The following is a 27,479-nucleotide window of genomic DNA, read 5'->3' as shown; positions in this document are numbered from 1 at the left end:
GGACGGGCTGGGGATGAGACGGGGCGCCGCAACGCGTCACGCCGCCGTCTCGTCCCTTCGTGACGGAACACGGCTACACGCGTGACGCGTTGCCCGTGGCCTAAATCGTTTTGATATACTACTATTTAATTTATAATGTTATTTTAATTTTAATATATTGTCACACTATCTATCGAGTTTCAAATTAAAGGAAAAAATCTAAAATTGGACTGTAAACAGGCACTAAATAAAAACGACCCATAGAAACAAAGAAAAACAATCAATCAATCATCTTGCTGAAACACAATCACACCACAATCACCGCACCTCCTCCGCCACCGCCGCTCCGACTAGGTCGCATCCTCCGGCGGGGTCAGATTTCAAACTTCCATCAATCATCCCCTCGGCGAATTTCCACCCGCAGCGATGCCGGCCTCTGTGGCTTCGAATCAATCCAGCAGCCCGGAGGACTTGATCGGACGGATGAGCTCAGCACAGGCACCACACGAGGCTAAGCTGAAAGCGCTGAGGGACTTGAAGAACCAGATAATAGGAAATCGTACAAAAAAGATGGCCTTCTTGAAGCTCGGCGCCGTGCATTCAATTGTCGCTATTCTCGCCTCTTCTGCTGCCGCCTCCAGCAGCGCAGGGGACGGACGCGACTTCCATGAGTCGTTTCTGATCCAGTCTGCAGCGGCTATCGGGAGCTTTGCATGCGGATTGGATGCAGGAGTGAAGGCTGTGCTGGATGCTGGGGCTTTTCCCATTCTCTTCAGTCTAATTTCTCACTCAAATCAGAAAGTATAATTATTTACTTATTGTATTTATATATTAGATTCAAGTGATTTTTTTTCTATTTTTAATGTTTCTAGAGAGAATGGATCAAAATATGGCCTAAATTTGGAAATTCAGTTGATTATTAAGTTAATCCCTCGAGAACGATGTATGAAAGATGCTCAAGTTTAGTTAATTTCTCAGTTAGGAGCTAAGGAATTCCTTTGGTTTTTGGTTTTTGGTTTTAGTGATTAAGCAAAGCTTTAAGGAAATCAAAAGTTGAGTTTTCTGCTCCTTTAGATTATTTACTTTCTTCTTTGCTTTAATCTTTGGGAGAATAAAAGAAAATATAGCTCAACGGCATTTGTGACCTTTTTCTTGCAATGAAAAAGTTAATGCTACGAGCCTACCACATCTATACCAACTCCTCTCAAATGCTTGAATCGAAGTTTTGCTCTGTTTTCTTTTATTAAAGTGCTAATCATGTAATAATAAATAAGAAACTATGCGTGTAATATATGAGTTAAGTTAGCTACATCGTATATCTAGTCTCATTCTATTTATTAGCCTTGTTAGTGAAGAGGTATACATGTTTTATTGGCTTAAACTTTGGTAGCCCTAATGTCAACTCAATTTAATAATATTACCTTCTTGCATACCATATTCTTAAACTTTTTACATTTGTGTTACTACATCAGAGGCATATTAGCCTCTAGCCTCTAGCTTGATTTGATAATGTGGAGCTGGAGTTATCATATCATGCATACATTTTTAGGAACTGTTATGGTATTGAATGCAATATTATACTGTGCTTCTTTCTGATCAAACATACTATAGGATGAGTGGATGTATAATGTTGCCTACACCATAGAGTTTTCAAAATTTCTAATGCATCTTCAACCACATGTTATCTTTACCGATATTCAATAAATTTGGAGCCTCTGATGCAGGTTGTTGATGCAAGTGCCCGATCACTTAAATTGATCTATCAGTCAAAATTGGCCCCAAATTATGATTTTCTTCAAGAAAAAAATATGGAGTTCCTCCTTTCACTACTGAACAGGGAGAATGAGAATGTTACTGGCCTTGCTGCAAGCATTATCACGCATTCATGCCAAACCACTGTCGAGCAGCAGGTATTGAGTGAAGCTGGAGTTATAAAAAGGCTTGTTGGTCTTCTTGGGGGTTCTCTAATTCAGCGGGATGCTAGCTTGGAATCTTTGGCTGCTGTCATCAAGAATAATCCAGAAGTTGCGTCAAGGTTCATAGTGCCTGAAAATGGAAGGGAATTAAGTATTGTGATTGAGCTGATGAAGGATAAGTGCCCTCGGACGAGGTTATTAGCCTGTATGTGCTTGATCAACATAAGAAATGCTTCAGTGTCTAGTCTTCAAGACCCAGGAATTAAAAATAAATTGGTGCTGATATTACTTGAGCTTCTTGATGATCCTGGTCAAGTTGGTGATGAGGCTCCCTTTGTGATGTCCAATTTGATTTCTGAAAAAGAAGATCTGCATCAACTAGCCTTCAATGCAAATGTTGTTGAGAAGCTATGCGAAAACTTAAATAAAGGTTCATTCAGGTCCAAACGTTCCGAAGGGATATTTCTAGCACTGTCTGATCTTTGCTCAAAGCTGGAATGCTGCAGAGAAAAGGTCCTTAAATTAAAGGTTAGTAGTAACTCTGAAATTGTCGTTTTTCTCTTCTGGATTGTCCCCCTATCTGCTGAGCTTTTGATACTATATGTACCTATTTCTTTCTCTTATTTAACAGATGTGTTCATATGAATTTAGCCATGCACGACACAATTAAACTTGCAGTCATATTATTGGTTTGTTAAGAAGTTGAGTAATATTTTGGGCTTATCATTTGGTTACTGTTGGTTGACGTTGGTTACTATTGATAGCTTTTCATCCTAAACTAAGTCAATGTCTTGGTTCAGTTGTTTTGTTAAAGATGACGGGGCATCCTTGGTCCTTACTTGATATAATTCTGCAACATCTCTTGATAAGGATTTTTCCTAATCCCTGCAGATTAGTACTCTAGTTATTAATTTCTTTATCAGTAATTGCTCCATTAAAGAGTATTGTAGTAGTAGACTGTTAGAGATAGAGTTGGGGTTGATTTAGGAGTCTTTATTTAGTTATTTTATTCAAAGCAGGAGTCTATTATATGTTATTATAAATAGCCCCTGATTGGAGAGCTATGTTTCTTGGAGTTTAGAGTTTAGGATGGTAGTTTAGTACTAGGGCGTCTCTAGGGGATTTATCTTTTGTAATTTATTTTCTGTTCAGTTTCTAACTCTTGGTTAATAGCGAAGACCTAAAAAAGGGCTGAGGTATTCTTTAAAGATCATAGACATGCTTTAGAGCTTCCAGATTGATATTAGTATCTTATTTCAAGTACTTTTTATATCTTTTGTGGCCAAAACAGAATTTCGTTAGAAGGTTGAGGGTTTGAGCGGACGATTACACTTAACCAAACCAAGGGGAGGAAATACGTTTCTCTTCCCGTTTTGTCCCACTCCATCAACTATATTCTGATTGACTTCCTTTGATTCATCATTTTATTGTTAAAATTTGTTGGTTCGATTCATTTGGTTTTTTTGCTCCTAGTTTTTTTTTTACTTTTTCACTCCTTTATGAGCTGTTCATCAGTCTTTTCTTACATCAAACACTGTTTGGCTCCTTTTCTGCAGTTGTTATGTTGTTTGCTAAAACTCTGCATGATCAACCCTGCACTTTTCTCTTGTCATTAAGTGATTAAGTTCCAAAGTTTGTAGAAAAAAGGGTGGTGGCAAGCATATGAAATATAGGGTTCTTGCAAAAATAAGCTAGATGGTGGTGGGTGAGGTGGGGGAGGATATATATTCCTCTAATGTTATTTACTGGCCAACTTTCTTTCCTGGATGTTGAAATTCAGATGATGCTCGATTCTTGTAAATTGTGGTTGAATTTTATTAGTTAATATATGGCTATTCTGTCATGCAGGTGTTAGCTTCTGTTAGGGAAGCATTGGTTCATGACAGTGCTGAAGTGCGTGCTGCAGCTTGCATTTTCTTGAAGAATGTTGCCCGTTCTATCAAGGTTTGTCATGTGAAACAGATCATTGTTTTCCCTGAGTCTCTCCTTTGCGTTGGAAATTTGCTAACAAATCACTTTTCAGAGTTTGAGTGCAGGTACCTTTATGAATGAAGAGATTGTGGTTCCTTTAGTTCAACTAATGGGTAGCTCCTTTACTTCCGAGCAGGTATATTTTGCTCTTCTCTTAGTTAAGCTTCCTTGTAGTATGTGTTACAGTTACATCCTTTTAAGATGTACTCCCTCCATCTCATTAGTGTTCAGGCATTTCTTTTGGCACGGAGATTGAGGAATACATTTTTAGTGAGATATGTGGAGTAAGAATAAATTAGGAAAGAGAATAGAGTAGATAAGTAATGAGCGAATAGTATGAGAGAGAATAAAGTAGGCGAGAGTAAAGTAAGAGACACTAATTGTGTTGGATTTTGTCAAAAGGGAAATGACTCAACTGTAATGGACGGCCCAAAAAGGAATATGACTCAACACTAATGGGATGGAGGGGTACAATATTTTGGAATAAGTCATTAATTAAGCTCTGATTGAAGGAAACTTAATGAGCTAGTTGTTGTATACTGAGGTAGAATAGAATCAAATCTGCCAATTTTGAGGACTTTCTAGCAAAAGCATTTGTGATTTACAACGATTAAACTTAACGAAAATATGTAAATCCTCTGCCTAATGAAAATCAGCACCCTTAGATACAACCTCTATTGACAAGAGTAATTCATAACATTCATATGCGATGCCCACAACTTGATCTGTACAAGCCCTGGATGGATTTGTGCGATCTCAAACCAAGATACTAAAAGAGAGGATATATATTCCTTGATTCTGAGTTCTTTTCAGGTTGCTGCTCTGGGTGCTATAAGCAATGTGGTGGTTGATTTCAATGCAAATAAATCAGTGTTCACACAATGTGGAGGTGTGACACAGCTGGTTCTGCTTTCAAAGTCTGTTGAATCAACTATTAGAACCAATGCTGTATGGGCCTTAAAGAATCTCACATTCCTTGGAAACAACCAATGTAAAGAAGAAATTTTGCTGGAACTGTCAACATCCACATTAACAAGCCTCATTAGTGGTAATTGTCACTCAAAATTACGTAACATGAACCTCTATTGTGTTTGATATGCTATTTGACCATCCCTACGTATTGTAAATGATAGACCCTGAAGCTTCTGTCCAAGAGCAAGTTTTGGCGCTTGTTCGTAATCTCGTAGATGGCACTGTAAACTCAATCGATTATGTATTTGGGGAGGACGCTCTTCTCCTGCATTCTATAGGAAGGCAATTACGGAGCAATGTGAAAGCTGAAGTTCTGGTTCAAGTAAGGACATCCTACCCTGTTTACACATTATATGATAATTTTTAGTAAAATTTTTGCGCAGTCATTTGAAAAAAATGGTCTCTAATTCGCACCATGTTTTATAGTACTAAAATATATCCCAAAGTTTTTATCCATTTGTCTGATCAAATATGTACGTGCAGTGTTTTGTAAATACATATTTACTTTTATGTTAAGTTCTTTAATATTACAATTTTAATAACATTAATGAGTAGAAATATAAATAAATATCGGATCAGGTTAGGTTTTTATATCTTTTTATGAATAAAAATAAAAAAATTCAAACTTGATTTGGTTTGGTTACTAATGAAAGTCGATTACAATAACTTGTGTAATTTGTAGTGGGTGCTTTAGAAGAAGGAAATATAAGTATAGCAAATTGAAGAAATAATATTGTTGTGGGATAAGAAGTTCGAATACGCTTTTCATGATCTTTCATGACAAAAGAGTTCTAGTTTCTACCAAGAAGAACAATCTACATATTCTGAATTCGATTATTTTCGTGATCTTTGATGACAAAAGAGTTCTGGTTTCTACCAAGAAGAACAATCTACATATTCTGAATTCGATTATTTTCATGATCTTTGATGACAAAAGAGTTCTGGTTTCTACCAAGAAGAACAATCTACATATCCTGAATTCGATTATTTTATGTGATACTGATTACTTTTTACAAATTTTCTTTAAGTTATTTTCATGATATATCTCTGTTAAAAATTGCTTTTACAATTTACTCTCATGTTGATTTCTGTGTTAGCTGTCTTTCGTAATATATACACCATGAGCATAATATTTCCTATCTAGGGTATGTACGTCCTCAGCAATGTGGCTTCTGGGAACGAGCACCACAAAGAAGCAGTTATGAGCGAACTTTTTGGACAGGCAGGCAATAATACAGAGTCAATATTGGTCAGATTTTTGCAGAGTAGTAACAGCCAACTGCGTACAGCTGCTGTTTGGGCTATTGTGAATCTTACTCTTCCAAGCAGCCCAGGTGCATGTGGCAGGGTTACGGAATTCTGGAATGCGGGGATCGTATCTCAACTAAAGAATATGGTGAATGACCCTTGTCTTGATGTCAAGGTGACTACTAAACTATCCTGGCAAAGTAATATTTGAATCCTTGTGTTACCGAAGTTATTTACTTGTTTTCCTGATGCAGCTCCAAACCAGAACTGCTCTTAGACAGCTGATGACATTCGGGGATGCTTCAACATGAGTGTGTCTTAAATATGCCACTTCCTCGACGAACGCTCTATGAAAACATGGCACTCCCGTGTCATGGATTGGGGTCAATTGAACTTGTGCAGCTCTCTTGATGAGATTTTGGGTTTTGTTTGATCACCACCATGTTTCATACAAGGATTTTTGGTAAATATAGTCGAAACCACGAGGGTGAAATGTGTACCAATCTCACATAGCTAATGTATTCGAACTGGAAATTGCACTATCATTCTTTGGACTACGTACATCTTAAATATGGCCGAAGACAACTTATGCTTCCCCAGCTCTTTTTATTATTCTGGAATTTGATTCCATTTCTGGACATGATGGCATACTGCCTCTTCTTGATCTGCATGGAGAGAGAAGTTTTTTATTTAAAGAAAACATCATTTGGACTTGAAATTTAAAATTTTTCACTCATGTAGGCATCCAAACTCAAATTTCTCATTTCAATGAACAATAAACAATTCAATATTCAACATAGAATTAAGAAATTGACCTTTGTATGAAAAAAATTTCATGTTAGTTGAAGCATTCATTTTCTTGAAAAAGATCCATCATATTTTATGGGGGTTTCGGTTTTACATAACAGAATAGAGGAAAAAAGCATTCAATGCTAAAAACACCAAAACCAGATCTTATTTACAAAAGAAAAATAAAATCAGTATACACATGTATAGTATAGAAGAAAACATTGCGTGCCTCATCCTGATGCTAATGAACCCCTAGCTTATAACAAAAACAACAATAGAGAAACATGGAAAAAATTTTGTGAAGAAAGAAACCGATAATGTAACACTCAGCCAAAAAATTTGGGGGGGGGCGGGGACGTCTGTGTAGTCGTTTATCTACCCTCGTTAGCTAACTGCAGCGAGCCTTCTCTCAACTTCACGCTAAGACAGTTCAACCTCTCGCGACAAGATGTTTTTCTCCAATCTGTTCCAGCCTTCATCATCGTAGCAAATTCTTCATAACTTATCCGCCCGTCCTGTTTTCCACAACCGAAAATACATTTGTATTCTAAACAAAAAACAATACTTCTTTCTTCTTGATTTCAGTCAAATATGCAAAGACAGAACAAAGAAAATTATACTACAAAGTATAGGTGTTTGCTGACCTTATTTGTATCCACATCATGCATTATAGAAGTGATGACCTCCTTGTTGTTGGCATCGTCGTTATCGCAGAGAGCTTCCCGGAGCTCTTCAATCTCTATATAACCACTCTCATTACGGTCGAAATGGGAAAACGCTTTATGAATATGTTCATCGTTGACCATCTTTCTCAGATGCACAGTGACAGCAACAAACTCGCCATAATTCAACGTTCCATCTCCATCGACATCAGCCTAGAAAACAAAAATTTGAACATCAACATTTATAGAGGAGACTCCATAACATATACTACTAATCCTTACAGCTTCCATTAGAATATGAACATCAACGTCCGAGATCTGATGGCCAAGTTTGTGCAAACCGATTCTGAGCTCCTCGACGTTAATTTTGCCCTTTTTCCCCGAGTCCGTCATGTCAAATGCTTCCTTCATCCCAGCCTCTTCCTCCTTGGACAAGTTCTCAGCCACAACCTACATATGCAATAAGGCAACGATATTCGAGAATAGTTTGTTTGGGGAAGACTAGTATTAGTAATAAACTAGGATATTAGGGTACCTTTAGAGCCATTTTCTTGAGCTCATTCATCACACAGAACTGTTTCGGCCTTGCTTTAACAGTTTCGCCAACGGACGCATTTGGTGCCTTCTTCGTATGTTGCATCCAAGGATGATCTGCAATAGAGACATACATGTTCCATCATCGTATAAGCAAGTGAAATAAAATGTAGTGTGTGCTAGAAGCTCGCATTACCGAGGACTTGTTGAGCTGTGAGGCGTAGAATGGGATCAGGGTCGAGCATTCTCTTTACAAGCTCTTTGGCACTATTCGAGACTCTAGGCCAAGGTTCTCGCTTGAACTCAACAACAGATCGAATGATTGCTTGAGCCACTCCTTGCTCGGACTCTGCGCAAAGATGGATGTGAGAAACTTAAGTCGAAGAAAAGAAGGACGGGCGACATAGAGCAGAGATAACGAACCTGCCCAAAAGGGAGGAACGCCGCAAAGCAGAATATAAAGGATGACACCAGCACTCCAAATGTCGATTTCTGGTCCATAGTTGCGTTTTAGAACCTCGGGAGCCATGTAGTACGGGCTCCCAACAATTTCGTTGAAACGTTCACCTGAAAATCGCATTAGGACATCAGATTTAAACAGAAACCATTAACTTGGCATAGGAAAAGACTTAAATGAGTGTATACCAGGTTTGAAGAAAACCGACAGCCCAAAGTCGATTGCTTTTATGGGAGATGTTTCGTTCTTATTCGCGAAAAGGAAATTCTCTGGTTTGAGATCGCGATGCATGACTCCTTGTTGGTGGCACGCCTTAACACAACATAAAAGCAATACGAAATCACAAAGCAGAAGAAACGAAAGCAATACACGATTAATATAACACGGTTGCAAATCAACCTGAATAACTTCGATGATGGTCTTCATGACAACGGCTGCTGCCTTCTCTGTATAATGCCCGCGGGCTACGATCCTGTCAAACAGTTCGCCACCTTCGCATAGTTCCATCACAATGTGCACCGCGCTATCCTCTTCATAAGTATCCTTCAAGGACACAACATTTGGGTGCTTAGGCATGTGCTTCATGATCTCGACCTCCCTCCTCACGTCCTCAATATCGACTGCAGTCCTCAGCTTCTTCTTCGAGATTGACTTGCACGCGTACCTCTCCCCGCTCACCAAATCCGTACACAGATAAGTTATGCCAAATTCGCCCTGCCCGAGCTCACGCCCGAGCTTGTATCTCTCCTTGATGTTATGGCCACCAGGATCCTTCAACACGACGAGCTTTTTCCCTCCCCTAGCCCCACGAGCTACATGATTCGGCTTATTGTTATGTTTCTTCTTCTTCTTCTCCTCCCCAGAGTGTTTAAAAGGGGTCACACAGCAGTTTCCCATGATGCAGAGGAAGATTGCCTCCCTTCACACCACCCTGGAAAAATCACACAACACAACAAGCCTATTCAGATAAAATCTCTCAAATCAAAACAACTATTTAGGGAAAAATGAGACAAATCCAACCTTCACAATACATAATCTTAGAATTCAGAAAATCATGCAAATCAAATATATTTTTTTTCAAAAACATGCTAATATATTCTTATGATCCAACAACCATATATATATATATATATATATATAGGGTTTTGATCTATGCAAAACTAGATTTAAATACAGAAACGCAGAACAATATCATAATTAGGTCACTTTTAGGTCATAATTAGGTAATTTTTAGGTCATGCTAACAAAGCATGACCTAAAACGATCTTAGCATGACATTAAACTCAAATATTATAATATGACCTAAAATTGCTTAATTATGACCTTCCGTGTTTTTGGTTAATTATTGACCATTAGATCATCTAATCCTAGGGCCAAGATTTGGTCTGCAATTCTGGATTTAAACACATATTTATTTTGATCATCTCCCTATATATATATATATATATATATATATATATTCATAAGAATGGATTAATGTAGCAATTAACAATGAAAAAGTGGGAAATAAAAGGTGAAACCTTGAAAAATTGTTGATTCTAGGGGGATTCAGCATATGATGCAAGAATGCTCAACCAAGAGAGCTGCAGAAACGAAATGTGATGACGCATGAAGGAGCTCCTGCGCCATGGGGTGGGAATAGAGAAAGAGAGAGTTCAAAAAGCTCTTCCACAGAGACTTTTTGTGAGGATCTCTCTCCTCAATTTCCAACTTCCCTCTTTGGTTCTTGTTTTTATACTTTTTTAGAATGAATATATATGCTTCGTTTTCGGTTGCCGTTCTTGTCTTCTTGCCTTTTTTTAGTATTCTACCTTTGCAATATCCAACCAAATTTATGACAACCTTATTTTTTTTGCATGAATGGTTTATCACTATTTTGTCCATCAATAATTTTTATTATTTGTCAACTTTTGATAATATTCAGATTTCGCTTGATGGAATATTGTTCCCTTTTGATGTTACATACTACTTCAATTAATTGTGATAAGATATTCGATGATTTAATAGTACAATTAAGTGTTGATCAAGGTCTTCACTAAGAATGCCAAAATGTTTTACTCCTATTTTGCTTTAACTATTGAATTCACACCACACACACAGTAGAATATTCAATTGAATAAAGTTTGGCAAGTATTTGAATTTTTAAAACGCATGGAATTCGGTTTATTAGCGTAGAGAGGATATTGTTTTTAATTGCCTTTGGACTTTATAGGTAAAGATGAAGTCGATGAGAATGTTGATATCATCATCATCATCCATATGCATTACCAAAAATCCACTTTAAACAAATCAAAGGAAAAGGCACAGAATATCATCAAAATTTCTGGTTTGAGAAAAATAATAGTAGAAAATTGGATGCTGGTAGAAGTATAAATGGGAACCCAAAAAAAACAGCAGCAAAATTGATGTTGAAAATGAAATATTTATAGTATAATCTTCTGTACGATGAGGAAGAGTGCCTAATCCTGTGGAGCAGAAGCAGCTTCCTTCAGACACGATCTCATGATCTTCCCCAGCTTCGAACAAGCATCGAGGCACAACTGCATTGCCTGCAAACAATATCACTTAGCCACGATTTACTTCTTTCTATGATTATTTTTGTTGTCTGTAGTAATATCAAGTTTAAGAACAGTAAATCAAGTTTTTCCCATTTACAATGATTATAGACCATGATTTTGAGGCTATAAATGCGCTCGTTTCAGACGTTGTTTTGTGTAGAATTGAAACTGCAGACAAGCACCAGAAATTTGTAGAGCGATGCATGTTTCTTTATACCTCATTTATCTTCGTTGTTGACCACTCTCCAGTGACAGTCATCTGCGTGACCTCATTACGTGATGGCATGCAAGTGATCATTAGAGCCCCATCTTGATGGACTTCTCCTTCTGATACGGGGTCGATGAGAAGATTCTTCCCAATACATGACTGTGGGCATTTTGTAGATAAAAAAGTATATAGTATAAATTTGACATTTGTATCTGATAAACATTTGAGATTATTTTATTCTAGATAAACTAATATGAAGTGAATACAAGGAAAGAAAAGGTGTCATACCACAGAAACAGAGGCAACCATGTCATACAACATGATGCCAGCATCTGCAAGAGCAAGACTGGCACAAGACGTGATTACCGAAAGATCACCTGAGACAAACAACATATGGTTCTCGTAAGCATAGCAAGTGTTAGTACGAAAATGTCTTAATAGGGTCTATCATCTTCATTAACTAACATAATAATGCTTTAAGAGGAAGACAAGATAGTAGTATTATTTTGATCTTCGATCCCGTAGTTCATGAATGAATAACAAAAGAGTTTGCGCAAAGGTAATGCTTACTTCCTCCAGATTCTAATACCAGAGCAAAGACATCAACAGTAGTTTTAGGGAAAGATTTCAGTATAATGGCACCCTCCAGAGCTTTGTGAAGCATTGACGAAAGATCCTTATTTTCCGGAATCTGGACCAAAAGCAGCGTAAGTTTCAACTACATAGGTTTGCTAATGAGGGGCAGAGAGGAAACGGGAAAATACAAACATCATCACAAAAAAGAAGAAGATGATTAACCTGACCACGAACGGGAGAAGCAAAAGTTGTATAACTGACATTACAATTCAACCGCCCAGAATTACTGTACATCATAGCTTTCTTACTTTCCCTCGGACCAAAGCTGAATGAGAAAAATAAAAAAAAAATCAACATTTTATCATGCTCCGTTGTAGAAAGATAATATGGAAAGACTAAGACACCTTATCGAGTAATTTCAAGACACCCCACACCAAAAATACTGACTTATAGGGGGTTAATCAAGTATAGCTACCTATGAAACTCTACATCTATCTCAAATGTTTATATCATGCCTAACCGACTCAAACTCCAAAGCGAATATCTAAATTCAGAGGACGATAAAGAAGTTTCTTAGAGAGATCTTAAATCAGGAAGTTGATAACTCGATAAGAAGAAGAGGTAACAACTCAATGGTTCTTCCGTGAGGAGATAAACTCAGTACACAAAAAAAAATTGACACGAGTGACCTAAAGACAAGAATACAATATTTTAAATTTTATGTTAAACTTTTCCAACATTGAAGTTAAAAAGAAACCTAATAAACATCAAAGTTCAATCAGATAAATTGATGCGTAGACGTGGAATTTGTCACAACGACAATTTTGAAGGGATATTCCAAAACTTTCCTATTTTTAAGAATAAATATTTTCTCATCCTTCCAACTGAAAATACTAGAAAATGTAAACTGGTAGTACTGAAAACATGAGATTTCACTCCAATAATTGTTAAGGTGGCCTCCAAAATATTAAGCATGTACTTACACAGATACAATGACCTTGGTGTTTCCAAACTCTGCATAAGCAGAACCCGAGGCAGAATTCACCGCCCCGGTCTTCAAAACTGCAAGATTCCAAGCATAGGGATTGCCAATAAGTCATAACATAAGAGTATCATGTATACTGTATTCCAGAATATTTGAAGCAACTTACAAATGGAATAGACAACAAAAGATTATAAAAGACCACAGAAGCATAAAACAACATTGAAATATGATGAATCAGTTTTTAGCTGCTAAACAGAATCAGACTTTTTTTTATCAAGAAAGCCAACTAAATGAAGCAAGCAAACAGAATGAGAGAAATAAGAAGTGCGAACACATTAATATCTCACATCTCACCACTAAACATGACATAGAACAAACAATCTCAGGTTAAAACTACTTCTTAAAGGGGGAAAGAGCTCCTATGTATAAGCCGAATTGCACAGAAGGAAAGGTGAAATCTGTGCTCACTGCTCAATTTCTCAAATGTAGTTTTGTTTCTACACTTTCCAACAGTCCAGCAAATTATAAGGAAATGGAACTGGTCTTATATGAGATTCTAAACCCTCTCAAACAAAAAAAAAACATGAACTTGCAGCTGCATTACTTCTTCATATATACATATTTTGCTCTTGTATCAACCTCGAATGAAATAAAACCAAATACAAGGAGAACACAAAGAATATATCATAACACAATGATAAGAACAAATTTCACGTTATGCAGCAGAACCAATTAATCGACAGCAGCAAAAACCAAATATAAAGAACGCAATTTTTCACAGTAAACTGAAAACCCTAGCACGTTCACTCCAGATGAATCGAAAAGCAGAATAAACGAGCATTTCAATTTTCAAGAATTGTTACAAACCCCTCAAAAAGAAGAAACAGAACTCAAAAACCAATCTTGAAATGGTATATGAGAAAAGATTGGGGCATTGAGAAGGAAAAGAGAGAAGGGGCTATAGCAAACAAGGATACGTACATGCAGGGCGGCACTGGTGGAGGCCGCGGCCATCGGGCCGGGCCCATTCAGAGCCGGTTTGAATGGTGGGCCTCTTCCTCCGTTGACCGGTCGACGGCGAATATGTCGGAGCTGCAGCACCTGGTTTGCCGGCCATTGCAGTTTCTCTCTCTGTTGCGTGTCGACGCCGGTCTTGTTGCGACCTTTTTTCCTTTCTTCACTTACTAATGTCAGAATTCTTTTTTTAATTAACTATTTAAATTATTTCATATAGTTTGGAATTTTTATTTTGTTTGGTTAAAACTTAAAACTAATAAAATGATTGTTTAATGTAGTAGTAATTGTTTTTATTTTAAAACAAATGTTCTTGAATTCTTGCCATTATCAAATGGAATGTGCTCACTACTTAGGTCAATCATATTACCATTTATTTTATTGAACTTAGTTCTCCACCAAAATTTGCAATTAAAATGTGTGATGAGTCATTTCATTTAATATCTAATCTGACTACTAATTTTTAAGCGTAATATAAATCAAAATCCACGTTTCTGAAGTCATCAAATCATCTTGGTGTACATAAAAAAAATACCATGATCTTAAATTACTACTTTAATTAATTATATGGGTACATAAATTACAATAAATAAGTGGAAAAATAAACTAGATGACTGTTCTCTTTTCCTCTTTCAAATGTATCCTAACACGTTTTTTACAACTCATAATCAAGAAAAAAAGAATAAAAACGAAAGTCATCATATTTCATAGGTATGAAGTCCACCACCATTTCGTCTTTTAGTTTCTTATGTACCTGTGTATGAAATCTTGAGAACATGGGACTCAATGTTTGCCAAGCAGAATGACTCCAACCGTGGCTCTGTTAAATCCACCGCCACGTCGTCACCTCGTAGGCCCCGCGAGCTTCGTCTCTTTGAGGTGTGGAACATCAGCTTCTCCACATCGGATGGCAAAGCATATGCTTCCTTCTCACCCTCCGTTAAATCCACCACCACTTCATCGTCTTGTATGCCCTGCGAGCTTTGTCTCTTTGCGGTGAAGAACATCAGCTTCTCCACGTCGGATGGCAAAGCATCTGCTTCCTTCTCATTCCTGATGATCTCAGAAGTGATTTGCTTGATCTCTTCTGTCAAAGAGGAGGATGCGTCGTGAAGATCTCCATCACTCATCTCTGGATTCTCACTCGTCACTCCACACTGAAAAATCAAACACATACACAAGATTAGATAACATGTTCAAGAACAAATTAGGCTTCACTGCATAAGTATTGTGATCATTAAGAGCCATGCAGCTGGATAGGTTACCTGGAAAGCACACAGTGGCAGGTTATTCCGTTTTGATCTGTTTGGAGCGATAGTCGAAAGAATCTGGACCACTTCGCTCATGGTTGGTCGAGAATCGGGATCCAACAGCAGGCACTCCTTTGCTAAGTAGGCCATTACCTGCATCTCTTCTTCTTCAAACTTGCCTTGGAGACGCGGGTCTGGCAACTCATGTATCACTCTCTTACTGTCATGCAGACGAGCTGTTGCCTGCAATGCGATTATAATCAGTTTCCATTCTCGATCAAACTTACCTACGAGCAGACAAGCTACTGTCTATCTTGGCTATAAAATAACAAGTCAACTTTCCATACCCATATCACGAGACTTTCTGCCTCTTTGTTCGATGCCTTGTGGATAGGCTTTCGACCAGTGATGATTTCAAGGAGAACTACACCAAAACTGAAAACATCAGACTTCAGAGAAGCTCGTCCAACAATTGCATACTCTGGTGCAAAGTAACCGAAGGTCCCTTCCATTCTAGCTGGAGAACTGGAACAGCTGAGAATGCCATCATTCTGAAGGTGTTTAGCCATGCCAAGATCAGTAATCTGCAGACATAACCATTGAGTTATCACGTATTGCAAGCTAAAACAGATACATTAGTGCTTTGCAGTGATGCTTAATTAACTATAGCTTTTAATCGTAACTTTTGTATAGTTTTGTTACCGATGAAGGACGTTCACTACCTTGGCTCTCCATCTTTCATCTAGGAGGATGTTGGTGGATTTGACATCTCTGTGCAGTATTCTAGGTGCAGCAGCATCATGGAGATACTCCAAACCTCGTGCAGCTCCAAGAGCTATTGAAACTCGAGTATTCCAGCCCAAACATTGGCCTAGTTCCCCATCGAGACATTCCCTGAGATTACCATTGGGAATATACTCGAATACCAGTAGCCTCTCAACATTCTTCCCTTGGTGTTCCAAACAGTATCCAAGCAAAGGAACCACATGACAGTGGTGAAGTCTTGCAATTAGTTGTATCTGAGAGCAAAAAGAGGTGTCGTATTCACACCCTTTTACTTACTAATTCACTCACAAACACTGGATTAGTTTAGTACCTCAGCCAGGAAAACATGTTCTGCATCCGAGCCACCTTCTGATTTCATTCTTTTGACTGCAACCGTTCTACTGTCTTTGAGATTACCACGGTAGACATGGCTGCATCCTCCAACTCCGACCAAATTAGTATCAGAAAATCTGTTTGTTGCATTTTCCAACTCAGAATATGAGAACTGTATTATTGTTCCATGTAGTGCCTTTGTTCCGCTTCTCAACAGGAATGGATTCTTGGGAATGCATCCTTTAGCCAACAAAACGACAGTAAGATTTTTAGAGATATAAAAAATCATTCATTGGACCTAGTACTTCAGTTGTAGTATAATATACTACTGAAAAATAAGTAACTAAAAGCAAAAAATTTAGTCCAGAAAAAATATTTCGAACATGGATATTTACCCATAAAAGGTTTGGCAGAGGAATCTAGATATCCTTTGTATACTGGCATAGGAGAAGAACCATGGCTTATCAAGTTTACAGCACTGTTACAACTTGTTAGTCTATCTGATGAAGATGAATCCCATTGAACTGGATGTTTGTCCTTTCTATAGACATGACATAACATTAGAGCAGCCAATCCAATAGCCGCCAGGACAAGACAGACCAACAGAACTATGAAAACAACTTTGACTGGAAACCGTTTCTTTGAAGGCTCTAACTCGGATAAGGTCCCTGTAAAGACAATATGCCAGAGTATGTAAGCATGTGAAAGCACCACTTTTTGCAAGTGATCGCTTGAGATTCTCTTATATCATTGAACATATAGCAAAATAGGGCAAGGCTTCTCATTCAGTTGCTGACATGAAAATCACATTCCCATTAATTATGAAGATGGTTCATCGTCAAAATTGAACAGTAATAGACTGCTAAAACAAGTTGCTACTGATCATATCATTAAGATTCGAACATTACCAGCATTACAATTACACGCCGTAAAACAGCTGCTTCCATTTTTTTCACCTACTAACCTAGGTAACCCACCAGCACTGCAAATGCAAGTCCATCTATTTTCATCTGATCCTCTAGCAGCTGCATGTTAAGAAAAAAGCAGGTCAAGGGTTTAGACAGCAATTATCCAGACTGAATGTGATGTGCCTTGAATATGCATCTGTATCTAAATCAAACATTTGGTCCTTAGTTTTTGGGTTATACAACTAACTATATTCTCCAATAAATTTCTTGAAAATATCAACCAATGAGTGAACTATTTCTATCATTACTTCTGTATATTATATATCGTAGTAGGTGGGACTCTCTTTGTCATGCATAAGGAACCATCAGAATGAGATATAGAAGATAGATATTCATATCTAAAAACTAACAGCCTAGCTAATAATGGAAGAAGATAGATATAATGATAAACTGTATACCAGGGATACAATCACATGAAGAAGAGCAGTTTTCCAGGACAAAGGCCAAGATTTGTTCCCGCGCAATAGAACACGTGCATGTCCACTTGTTTGTGTCGGAATTTGTTGCCGGCCCATCTAGACAACGTCAGAGACAGTCAGTTTGCTGCCATACACTCCTAATAAGGCACTTTAATAATGCTATACGAATCAAGAAAACTGGAAGCCATGTTATATATTCTAGTTAATGCTGCACATATGTACAATCAAATTAATGAGTCTGCCTCGCAGCCTGGGTATAAATAAATGGTAATTTAGATATGGGCTCTAGTACATGTGTGCATTACTCACCAGAAAGAGTCTGCTGAAACCAGAGCAAGATAATGAAACAAAGAAGTGAAATTTCCACCCGACGCCCCATGTATTCAGCACCAATAACAAAACTGAAAATTGAAGTATAAATAATAAAAACCAACAAAATATTACCAAATTCGGGATGTAGATTTCCAATTAACTGTGTTTTAGGTAAACAAATTTATTTGCACAGGTAAATAAAATATGAGAGAAAATGAGTCACTGGGAGAGTAACACAATGAGGGAGATAAGACAAATAACCATGAAGGACAATGAATATTTCTAGCGGTAAATAAATATCTGTTTATTGTTACATTCTAACTTAAAAATTGAAAAAAAAACTTACTTGCATTTTGTTATCTCTCAACCAGAGGTAGATTATGTTTGATATACATCCATTAGCTCATCTCTTTAAGCCACAAACCTTGAACTTGTTTTTTCTGAACAATAGCATACACCAGCCGCCAGGAAACATTTGTCATAACAACGTATACGGATACACTAATTGAGCAAGTTAATAACTGTCTAAGATAAACATTCTACAAATAAAACATTTGTGTTGGAGTATGAAGATTGAAAGGAAGTGAATCAGTCCACGATCACGACAATCCAACTATATTGCCTAATTTCAAATGCAGTTTGTGTAACAATACCAACTCCAAAGTAAATATGTTATACAACACTGTGAATTATGATTCACTGACTCAGTTTTGTGTCAGTTTATTGAGAAGAGGGAATGAACCAATGATAAAGATTGTGAAAATGATCTATATTGATTGACTCGAAATGAAAAGAAAGCTGAAGCCAGGAAATCAGTGGAGACATTACAATCACATTTACTCTTATACGATATTACTGTTAATCAAGCGTTCCAGTGTCATAATCGAAAGGTATTTAAAAGCAAAAGAAGGGCCATCCTTACCAGTTAATATTTCGATCGACTTCATGATAAGATGAGGTGAAAGCCAAGGGCAGACCTGCAAAGCATGTTTTCCAAGATTGTTCATATGCAGAAAGAAATCTCAACTAACAACTAAATAAAGTGAAAACATAGAAGAAAAGGATGGATTTGGCCAGAATAAAGTCACAGTACAATAAAAAGAAAGATACTGCATAAGATATAATATGGTCCATCAATCAAACTCGGGGAGAGCAACCACTTCTCTAACTGACAGAGACCCCTCAGCAATCATATTGAACACAGTTAGGGGGGGAATAATATAGTGTATTAATGGGTTCTTTATAAAGAAAGAATAAATAAGACGTCCATGATTGAAAAAAGAATCCAATAAATTTACATCGTATGAATGGTCCAACACAAATACATGTCAACGGTTAGGAATGACTTTGCTTCCAAGACATGTTTAGAAAGGTTGAGAGTCCACTAGTTACAGTACACATATTTTAGCTTTTAAATTTTTTGAATGATGGTGTTTATGAAAAAGACATGTATTGCTACTTCTTTTGTCGGTAGAATTAGAAATATGGAGGTGAAGCCAAATTCCAAGCCATATAACGAGAGCCGACAATATTTCTTTTACCTCCTTCAAAAAACTCAGGATTTTATAGAAGATCAGCTAATTCCAAAAGACGCTGTTTTTCCTGGCTAGCATTTATCTTGTTGAATAATGCTAGTAGGAACAATTGAACATATATATTCAGTAAAGTGCAGAAAATTATGATTTGATAATTCTAAAATATGCACATCGAAGAGTACTTGTGTCCAGACTGTGCTTCACCTACTGCACATTGAAGCCATGAAAGGCGGCAGAACTGAAATCGATTTCAAACTAAAGCTTTTTAATTCAGATTTAAGAGCAAAATTGATAGATTACTGGATAACATGGAAACAAGCATACATTTCGCAACGGAAGTTTGACCAGGAAATTGATAGTAGCAGAAATGTACAACTCTCTCTAAAGTAGCTGCGGAAATACACAGGAATGCAGCACAAACCTCAATTCTAATGAAATTGAGAGAATCGGAAGCGAATTGAACAGAGACAGCTAGCCAGACACCACGCGTATGTAACTCGGCAATACAGATATTAGAGAGTTGTAGCTAGATTCTAGAGAGAGAGAGAGAGATAGTTGTAACGGTGAAGAGGTTGCAGTGCAGAAGCCGAGTCCAGGATGAAGTGATGAACGAAAAAAAAACTCATTACTGCCACGTGGCGTTTTAGATTTCCTGAAATTTTCAATTGCTCGAAGCGCACTGCACCGCTCCTTGGTTTTGGATTTTGAATTGAAGGAGCGGGGTGACTGAATCCAATCGGACGGTCCTGATCGACTGGATCTTTTGAGAGTGCACACAACATGACACGTGTCGGTCTGCCATTTGATAAAGGTTAGAAAACTGTTTCCTACGATGGATTCCCCTTTTGTCTGTGATATTGGGGATTTCCAAACAGTGATACTGTTTGTCTGTTTCAATATTTGGAATTTCGATTTACTACTAATTTATTTTCATTAGCAATGCGATTATTTTGTTAACACTACTAGTATATGAAATATTTTGCCTTTACTACTTATTTTCACAGCTCTGTATCCAATTAAAGTCTCCACTTTTGTCTAAGATGACTAAACAATATTTTATGATTAACATTTTTTATTTATTAAGTTTTAAACGTTTAGTAGCTGGAAATCCAAAATTGTCAATTAAAAAGAATCAAATTATTGGGAATTTTTTATTTTAGTCAATTCCTACTTTGGATTTTGTTTCTTCTTTTTTTTTTTGTGAAGTTATTTATAATAAGTTTGACCAACTTGATTACATAATTTATATTCTTGTTACGTAAGGAAAAGTACATTATTAGATTTAATTTGCTACAAAACTTAAACATATAGCTTCATTTTTTACAACTGTGATATTTTGTCAATCCATTAATACTAAGAATAAAGGCCCTTTTTGATCCTAAACATATGGAGATTTTATGATTTTGGTCCAAAACTATTAACTATTTTGACCGGATTTTATTCAATTGAATATTAATAATAAATAGTTAATTGAATATTTATCCGGTCAAAATTCAATTAATATCCGTTGACCGTTAAATCTAACCATTTCCGTCCAATTCGGACTAAATGTGACCCGTTTTTCTTTGTGCGGGACCGAATAATTCAAAAGATAATGTTTTGGACCAAAATCATAAAATCTCCATATGTTTAGGGCCAAAAAGGGCCTTTAGTCTAATACTAATAATTTAGTTACGATTTTATTTTTGAATAATTTGATCAAGAATTAAAAGCAGACGCGTTTTCTTTTTGTTCTTCAAGTAGTTTACCTAACATGGATAAACTTTGTAGTTAAGGTTGATTAGTTTGTGATACCTCAAAAAACTTAATACTACTTCTAAATAAGTTAATTTTACCCAAGCTTACAAATTGACCAAGTATTGGCTAAATTTTTAACTTCCAAAGGATTTGCCATGCAATGACTCTTAAACGAACAATATCATACTAATCCGAACCCAACCATTACTAACTAGATCCCAGAAAGAAAACTCCCCCAAAATCACATTGCATGTACATTTGAAGTGAATATACCCAACCCCATCAACAACAAACAAACCACTCACAATCCTTTATCCCTTTGTCCTTCTTATTACAAGCCCCCAGCCCAAAATTTTTAACCCAGCAGAGACATCAGAATGTAAAAATGAATTAACAAATCTAAGAAGACATGAAATTACGAGACAGTCTTAACATACCAAAAAAAATAAATGACATCAGCTGGGATGCTGCTGCCTTGCAGGGAAGGATCTGGTTGGCCTGATTGTCGGCCGAGGCGACGGGTTACCTAGGATCATGGTCTGGGACAAGTTCACCATGTCCACCATAGATGGTGTCTGGTATGCGTGCACGACACTCCAGCTGTCGGTGGAGTCGCCTCTCACAGTTGCCCTCTGCCAAGAATGCGAGCTCAGTCCTGACAGAACGTAGGCTCTTCCCGATGTTTCGTACGTCTGTCTGTTCGACATCCTTTCTTGCATTTCCCTCAACTCAGCATCCAGTGCAACGCATAATCTGTCACCGGCTCGTGCTGATGCGGACTCTGAGAGCTGTTTACGGCAGTTTTCTAGGATGGCGACGGCTGAAGCTAGATCACCTTCCTCTGCCGCAGATCTAGCTTCTGCCATGGCTTCAGCAGATTGGAGCCTGTTTCGCTGCTTGTCCACTTCAATTGACACCACCACTGATCCAGCTACAGCGGGCCGTTGGATGGTGACCTCATTTGCAGAATCTAGTGTGACTAGATTCTTAGAGATGGGATGCTTGTACACGCATTTCACTTTGATGAGTGGCATCTCATGGCTGCTGGATTGAGTGGTTGGGATATCAGTTGTCACTAGAAAATCCCTTTCTTCTTCAGCATACAGATCTCCAACCTCAATTGTGCCTTTTCTTTTGTGAGATGCCTGAATGTTCTTGTAGCTTCCGGATTTTATACTGGTGAGTTGTAGCATTGGATCAACGCACTCGATCTCCACTCTTAATTCCTGTACAACGACGCTTAGGAGACCCCCGATGCACTGTGCAAAGGCGTCCTGAATCGCGTTCTCCGCCTCTATAAAAGAAAATGTTCCACCAGAAGTTTCAGAGATTGCATGCATCGAAATTGCATCATGATCTGAGCCGAATCCGAATGCATGCACAGGAATATGAAGACCAGAGGCATTATTTCTGTGCATGGAGGCTGGGAGTAACGACTGCTGATCAGAGCGGGCGTTGCCACCAGTAGGAGAGGTGGTGGTGTACGTGTCTTGGCCATCGGATAACAGTATGATGCTGCTGACCGGATTTTTACACTTGCGCTCACTCATCACCTTGGCGCCCTTCCTGAGGCAATCAGCAATGTTCGTCCCTCCATTTGAGCTTAGGGAGTTGACTGCTTGCAGTGCTTCATGCTTTCCAGTGTGATTCATTCTACGGAGAGGAAAGAGACGACGTGCTGTTGAGGAGAAGGCGATCACGGATAGCCGATCCGAAGGACCTAAGTTTTGGATAACGAACCCCATTGCTCGTTTAAGCAGAGCGAGCTTGGTGCCAGCCATGCTGCCACTGACATCAAGCATTGTGACAAGATCAACAGGAGCTCGAGAACCTGCTCTATCGGTCTCAGAATGTTGCATTGTCGTGGCACTAGGCGCTTTCAGATGAATTAGGACAGAAAAATCGTCATATGATTTTGATTTTATAACAGCAGAAACTTCTGGATACGTTTTAACTTCAACTGCTCCAGCAAAACGGTTGTCATCAGTGTGCTTACTGAATGACCTATTGGTGGTGCCACGGGGAAAGTCACCACAAATTTCATCATCATCATCAAAGACATCAGGTTCCACAACATGAAACAGAGAACAAACGTTCCGATTGTTATCCATTCGTGGAGAAGGGATCCGTCTCACTAACCGCATCAAGGACTCATCCTGAGGCCAGGGCACATTGTTTATCCTATCTCCCACATGGGATTTATCAGGACTCTGGAAGGGCACATCTTTCCATTTTGCACGGCAAACGGGACAACTTTGTCTTCCATGCTTCACATTGGATGCGATACAATGAAAATGAAACGAGTGCGAGCACTCTGCAGTGAAAATCGCATGGCCATGACCAGGTTTCATGGTTCCCAAGCATATTGCACAAATCTTCTGGAAAAATGAAGAGAAGAAAGAATTAAAATCAAATGATCAGATTACAGATGCTGGCAGAGAGTTTGTACCATGAGCACACTGCACAAATACTAATAAATCTGACAAAGAACTAATCATGCAAATCATATAGAAGCATTTGAGGCCAAGCATATTAGAAGCATCTTCAAATACAGACTGCCAGACACCAAAGTGGTTGGTGTTGATTTGAAGTTGCTCTCTTTCACAATTAAACAATTTCAAGACAATTAGCAGAGCAGCTTGCCATATTACTTAACACCACATCAAGAACAGAATAAATTAAACATAAAAAAATTATCTGCCCTGTCACACATGTATGCAATGGATCAATGTTGCAAATTATTCCAAATCATGAGTTTCACATACTTCAATCGTATAACTTCCATAGATTCAAAGATCTCATTAAGGCCAAAAAGAAAATAAACCCAATAATGTGAAGAGCGTAATACTCCAATTCATTAATAAAAATAGAAAATTTTTTAATTACAACCATGGAAGTTTTCGTCCAGTACACATGATCATATGTTACATGCAAGATGCATATTAAGATTCTTGGAGATCACAGATATGAGATCTTTTTGAAAAAGAAAAAGAAATAAATCAGTTTACGCGGTTATAAAATGGTAAAAGAGATTACCACCCAATCAATAAAGTCAATCATGGATATCCAAAATAGAGCAATGTAGCAAATAGAGGTAAAGTAGACTTAACAAAACCCAAAGCCATTAACTTTTAGACTATAATAAAGGTGATAAGCAGGCTCCCAGAAATACTAATGAATTATGAAGCTTTTGAGGCATTAAAAAATTGTAAGTAATGATCCAAAGAAAACCATGTATCAAAAGAAGTAAAAATCATTAGGCACAATAAGATTTGCCATTCACTTTACAACCCTTTGGTCTTACTTTGATGGAGTTTTGTTGCATGAAAGCTCTCAATCAATGGTCAAGGTGAAGATTTGTATTTTATAAAAAGGGGTGAGAAATGGGCAAATGTATATAAGTCATGTGCGTATGTAACAGTTATGTTGCTGACCAAGAAAAGCACTTTCTTTTCCTTCTGTGAGAGAATGGCAGAATGAAAGGAAAGACTTCACTGTTGCTGCCCTTTTTGGCTTTTTACAATAAGGCCAGAATCAGCTGATTATGGACCTCAAAAAGCACACGGGATCATTTGTCACAGAGTATTTCGATATTAATTACTAGTAATCCATAACGAAGTATATTCACGGGACATGTATTGACAAAATAATACTATCAAAGAAAATAGCACATCATTTGAAAATGTATTGAAATAGTAGTTATAAAAAGGAAAGAGAGGAATCCTACTACGCTTAAGGGGACCTCCACCCACTTTATCTGCATCTGACTATACAGAAATTGAAAACTACACTACAACAAAGGCCTATTTTTTTTCTGACAGTTGATATGCATAAATTAGGCAGATTTATTTAGCTACATTATCATTATCAAATCCTATTGCTCTGCCCCACGTGATAGGTACACCCTTTAAACAAATTCAGCAACGACCCCATCACATTAAATCCACTACAATTTGTTCTGTGTTTTTGAAGAAAACTTCCTTGAGATAAGGAAAAAGGATTGTTGGAGAGTGAAACGAATATTATACTAAATGTAAAGTTGAATCTGTTCACGGAAATCCCATTGCAATAATCCTTCAAAATTCTTGAAAAGTAAAATATTCCAAAATTAAGCCAAATAATTAGTAGTAACAAACAAAGCTTAATCATTTTCAGTAGAAAATTCAGCAAATATAAGAACAAATTCCAGATCCAAATAACATTCATCAGAAACTGACGAAAACAGTCAATGGATGCTCATGCACGGAGAAAAAATAAAAAAATCCATTTAACCTTCGAAGATTTGGAGGATTGCTTGGGCAAGCGGAGGCCGGAAGAAGACGGCGTGGGCGTAGTAGGCATTTGCACTCGGTGATCCGCCGGAGACAATGATTCATCACCGGAAGACCTCGGCGGCGGCAGCGGCTGAGACTCCTCAACCGTTCTTGGAACGTAGAGGCACGAATTCAACTTCAACCCTAGCGCAATCCTGGCTTTCATCCATTTGCTACCGCCCATTTTCCCCCAACCGCCTCAAAATCGATAATCAAACATAAATTGGAAACGAATTTCGTAGAAAGCAGAGGATATCAAACAAGCATGCAGATAGGTGTGAATTTATCCGGTTCATTGCGAAATAGGCAGCGATTTATGCAGAAAAGAGATCACCATGGGTGGAATTTTGTGTGTGCTTTGTTTTCGTCTCCGGTTTTTGGGATGGGCTTTGAACACGATAACCAATGGCTTTACGTTTCGACAAATCTATATTTATATATAGTGATGCGTGCTTAACTGTATTTATTGGAGGAGGTGGGAGAGGGGCAAAATTGGAAACCTCATCCATTTATTATTCGTTGGGATTTGAAGAATTCGGCTTCAAATTTTGGGCCTTTTGGGAATGCTTGCAATCTTTTCGGATTTATAAGAGCATCTCCAATGGCGGCGAGCGGGCCGGCTAGCCGATTTTCGGCGCTCGTCGGTCCGCTCGTCGAACCATTGGAACTGACGAGCGTCATTTCGGCGAAAAAATCGGCTAGCGCTGGCCGATTCGCGAGCGCTCGCCGCCATTGGAGGCTCAGGACCGGCGAGCGTTCGGCGAGCGAATTTAATTTTTTTTAATGTAAATTTTTTTTAAATTAATGTATTTTTTATTGTACTTTTTAAATTTAAATAATATTATTGAATTTTCCCGTATCTGTGTCGTACATTTAATTCCGTATTTTGTGTGATTGTCAATTATTTGTTTTATATAATTAGGAGTGATATTGCTGGGCTATTTGTTTGTCCTGGTAATGTGGCAGGATGATTTTTAATGCTGATGATGTGGCAGAAGGAGTTTGTGGCTGAGCTATTGCTGGGCGAAAGGCACCGGAGATGCCCTAATATAAAAAACGTAAAATTCTATAGATCGTTCTCGTATAAAACATTAATGGGGAAATATGGTCAAAATTTAAATATCAGTTTATAGGAGTAGTGTAAAAATATTTAAAATAATGGATATGAAATTAGAGTAGCGTTTCTTGAATTTTAAGGTGTTGCATGCTTTCAAAAATAATTTATTTATGCTATACTATAAATTTAAATAAAATTTAGTTATATTTTGAGAAATTTTAAAGCATATTTCTTATAGTGAAATTTAATTTTTCAATTCGTTAATGTAATATATTATTAAAAATTGAAAGGATATCTACATGAGAAATAAATGAAGTGTTAATTTTATTTAGTTAGTAATTTTACTAAAATTATTATTGAAGCGGTATCATTTATCAAACAAATTGGAAAATAGGCAATAGTTGCATTTAGTCATAATTTATCATGTGTTGGGTTAGTTTATACTCGGACTCCCTCTGCAGTAGATGCGTTTCATTTTCAGCACTCGTTTTGAAAAATGATACTAAATAGTTAAAGTAGAGAAAAAGTAAACTAAGAGAAATAATAATATAGAGAAGACTCTTATCTATATTATTTACTCTCTTACTTTACTCATTCTCCATTTTAACTATTTATAATTTTTCCGAAACATATTTATAAATATTCCATTTTTATCCTTGAAACAAAGAGTTGCGATCACGATTGTAATCTTGGTAGTTGGTTTCTTGTGTTCTAAAAGTCAAAATCAATGTAAGTAGTAATTTTGTCATTATTTGCCGGAATTGAATTACACAGTGTTGGCATATTAGTTATTAGTGGAGCAATTAAGCAACCTAAAGTACTTTTAAAAGGCAACAACGTATTTTGATTTTGGACTTGGAGATTATTATAACAATCAATCGACGTCCATGGTCAAATCATTCTATATTTACTGCCAACTTA

At 37.4% G+C, this 27,479-nt stretch overlaps 5 protein-coding genes across 6 annotated transcripts; 1 reads left to right on the top strand and 4 right to left on the bottom strand.

Moving 5' to 3' along the window:
* The first annotated feature begins 220 nt into the window (after positions 1–220).
* On the top strand, positions 221–6,679 carry LOC121806266 (armadillo repeat-containing protein 8-like). Its single transcript, XM_042206254.1, has 8 exons — positions 221–780; positions 1,704–2,423; positions 3,744–3,839; positions 3,919–4,002; positions 4,680–4,914; positions 5,000–5,160; positions 5,983–6,261; positions 6,341–6,679. Exons 1-8 carry the CDS (start codon positions 406–408, stop codon positions 6,395–6,397), a joined length of 2,007 nt encoding a protein of 668 aa, XP_042062188.1. The 5' UTR covers positions 221–405; the 3' UTR covers positions 6,398–6,679.
* A 337-nt stretch (positions 6,680–7,016) lies between these two features.
* Positions 7,017–10,218, bottom strand: LOC121806248 (calcium-dependent protein kinase 8-like). Its single transcript, XM_042206233.1, has 9 exons — positions 10,049–10,218; positions 8,928–9,459; positions 8,717–8,840; positions 8,495–8,638; positions 8,268–8,420; positions 8,073–8,188; positions 7,820–7,987; positions 7,520–7,750; positions 7,017–7,390 (listed from the first exon to the last, which is right to left on the bottom strand). The coding sequence occupies exons 2-9, from the start codon at positions 9,423–9,425 to the stop codon at positions 7,247–7,249; spliced, it is 1,578 nt and encodes a 525-aa protein (XP_042062167.1). The 5' UTR covers positions 9,426–9,459; positions 10,049–10,218; the 3' UTR covers positions 7,017–7,246.
* A 619-nt stretch (positions 10,219–10,837) lies between these two features.
* On the bottom strand, positions 10,838–14,027 carry LOC121806258 (exosome complex component RRP41-like). Its single transcript, XM_042206243.1, has 7 exons — positions 13,837–14,027; positions 12,854–12,932; positions 12,093–12,195; positions 11,865–11,985; positions 11,583–11,671; positions 11,304–11,453; positions 10,838–11,077 (listed from the first exon to the last, which is right to left on the bottom strand). The coding sequence occupies exons 1-7, from the start codon at positions 13,970–13,972 to the stop codon at positions 10,988–10,990; spliced, it is 768 nt and encodes a 255-aa protein (XP_042062177.1). The 5' UTR covers positions 13,973–14,027; the 3' UTR covers positions 10,838–10,987.
* A 379-nt stretch (positions 14,028–14,406) lies between these two features.
* On the bottom strand, positions 14,407–20,110 carry LOC121806233 (receptor-like serine/threonine-protein kinase NCRK). Of its 2 annotated transcripts, none has more exons than XM_042206213.1 (12): positions 19,873–20,110; positions 18,839–18,893; positions 18,263–18,356; positions 17,914–18,005; positions 17,584–17,700; positions 17,126–17,242; positions 16,613–16,885; positions 16,216–16,457; positions 15,842–16,138; positions 15,467–15,703; positions 15,135–15,362; positions 14,407–15,026 (listed from the first exon to the last, which is right to left on the bottom strand). In XM_042206213.1, the coding sequence occupies exons 4-12, from the start codon at positions 17,981–17,983 to the stop codon at positions 14,616–14,618; spliced, it is 1,992 nt and encodes a 663-aa protein (XP_042062147.1). In that variant the 5' UTR covers positions 17,984–18,005; positions 18,263–18,356; positions 18,839–18,893; positions 19,873–20,110; the 3' UTR covers positions 14,407–14,615. The 2 variants fall into 2 exon arrangements, with proteins under 2 accessions (XP_042062147.1, XP_042062155.1); XM_042206221.1 differs by lacking the exon at positions 19,873–20,110 and adding an exon at positions 19,010–19,092.
* Positions 20,111–21,409: 1,299 nt separating this feature from the next.
* LOC121806227 (E3 ubiquitin-protein ligase WAV3-like) lies at positions 21,410–25,940 on the bottom strand. Its single transcript, XM_042206200.1, has 2 exons — positions 25,461–25,940; positions 21,410–23,566 (listed from the first exon to the last, which is right to left on the bottom strand). The coding sequence occupies exons 1-2, from the start codon at positions 25,683–25,685 to the stop codon at positions 21,644–21,646; spliced, it is 2,148 nt and encodes a 715-aa protein (XP_042062134.1). The 5' UTR covers positions 25,686–25,940; the 3' UTR covers positions 21,410–21,643.
* Positions 25,941–27,479: the final 1,539 nt, after the last annotated feature.

The sequence above is a fragment of the Salvia splendens genome, chromosome 1, assembly GCF_004379255.2.
Source record: "Salvia splendens isolate huo1 chromosome 1, SspV2, whole genome shotgun sequence".
Taxonomy (NCBI): domain Eukaryota; kingdom Viridiplantae; phylum Streptophyta; class Magnoliopsida; order Lamiales; family Lamiaceae; genus Salvia; species Salvia splendens.
The sequence above is the reverse complement of the archived record's forward strand: the minus strand, read 5'-3'. Positions and strand labels throughout refer to the sequence as shown.

Coding starts and splice junctions, on each gene's coding strand:
- LOC121806266 (XM_042206254.1), top strand. CDS start 406: ATGCCGGCCTCTGTGGCTTCGAATCAATCCAGCAGCCCGGAGGACTTG. Junction 3,840..3,918: donor ATGTTGCCCGTTCTATCAAG/GTTTGTCATGTG, acceptor ATCACTTTTCAG/AGTTTGAGTGCAGGTACCTT. Junction 4,003..4,679: donor GCTCCTTTACTTCCGAGCAG/GTATATTTTGCT, acceptor AGTTCTTTTCAG/GTTGCTGCTCTGGGTGCTAT.
- LOC121806248 (XM_042206233.1), bottom strand. CDS start 9,425: ATGGGAAACTGCTGTGTGACCCCTTTTAAACACTCTGGGGAGGAGAAG. Junction 8,189..8,267: donor CACAGCTCAACAAGTCCTCG/GTAATGCGAGCT, acceptor TCTCTATTGCAG/ATCATCCTTGGATGCAACAT. Junction 7,751..7,819: donor TTCATATTCTAATGGAAGCT/GTAAGGATTAGT, acceptor TTTGTTTTCTAG/GCTGATGTCGATGGAGATGG.
- LOC121806258 (XM_042206243.1), bottom strand. CDS start 13,972: ATGGCCGGCAAACCAGGTGCTGCAGCTCCGACATATTCGCCGTCGACC. Junction 12,933..13,836: donor CCACCAGTGCCGCCCTGCAT/GTACGTATCCTT, acceptor GGAATCTTGCAG/TTTTGAAGACCGGGGCGGTG. Junction 11,454..11,582: donor TGGTTGCCTCTGTTTCTGTG/GTATGACACCTT, acceptor AAATGCCCACAG/TCATGTATTGGGAAGAATCT.
- LOC121806233 (XM_042206213.1), bottom strand. CDS start 17,983: ATGGGGCGTCGGGTGGAAATTTCACTTCTTTGTTTCATTATCTTGCTC. Junction 15,363..15,466: donor CAGAAAGTCTCGTGATATGG/GTATGGAAAGTT, acceptor ATCGCATTGCAG/GCAACAGCTCGTCTGCATGA. Junction 15,027..15,134: donor TGCCACTGTGTGCTTTCCAG/GTAACCTATCCA, acceptor TTGATTTTTCAG/TGTGGAGTGACGAGTGAGAA.
- LOC121806227 (XM_042206200.1), bottom strand. CDS start 25,685: ATGGGCGGTAGCAAATGGATGAAAGCCAGGATTGCGCTAGGGTTGAAG. Junction 23,567..25,460: donor AATCCTCCAAATCTTCGAAG/GTTAAATGGATT, acceptor TCATTTTTCCAG/AAGATTTGTGCAATATGCTT.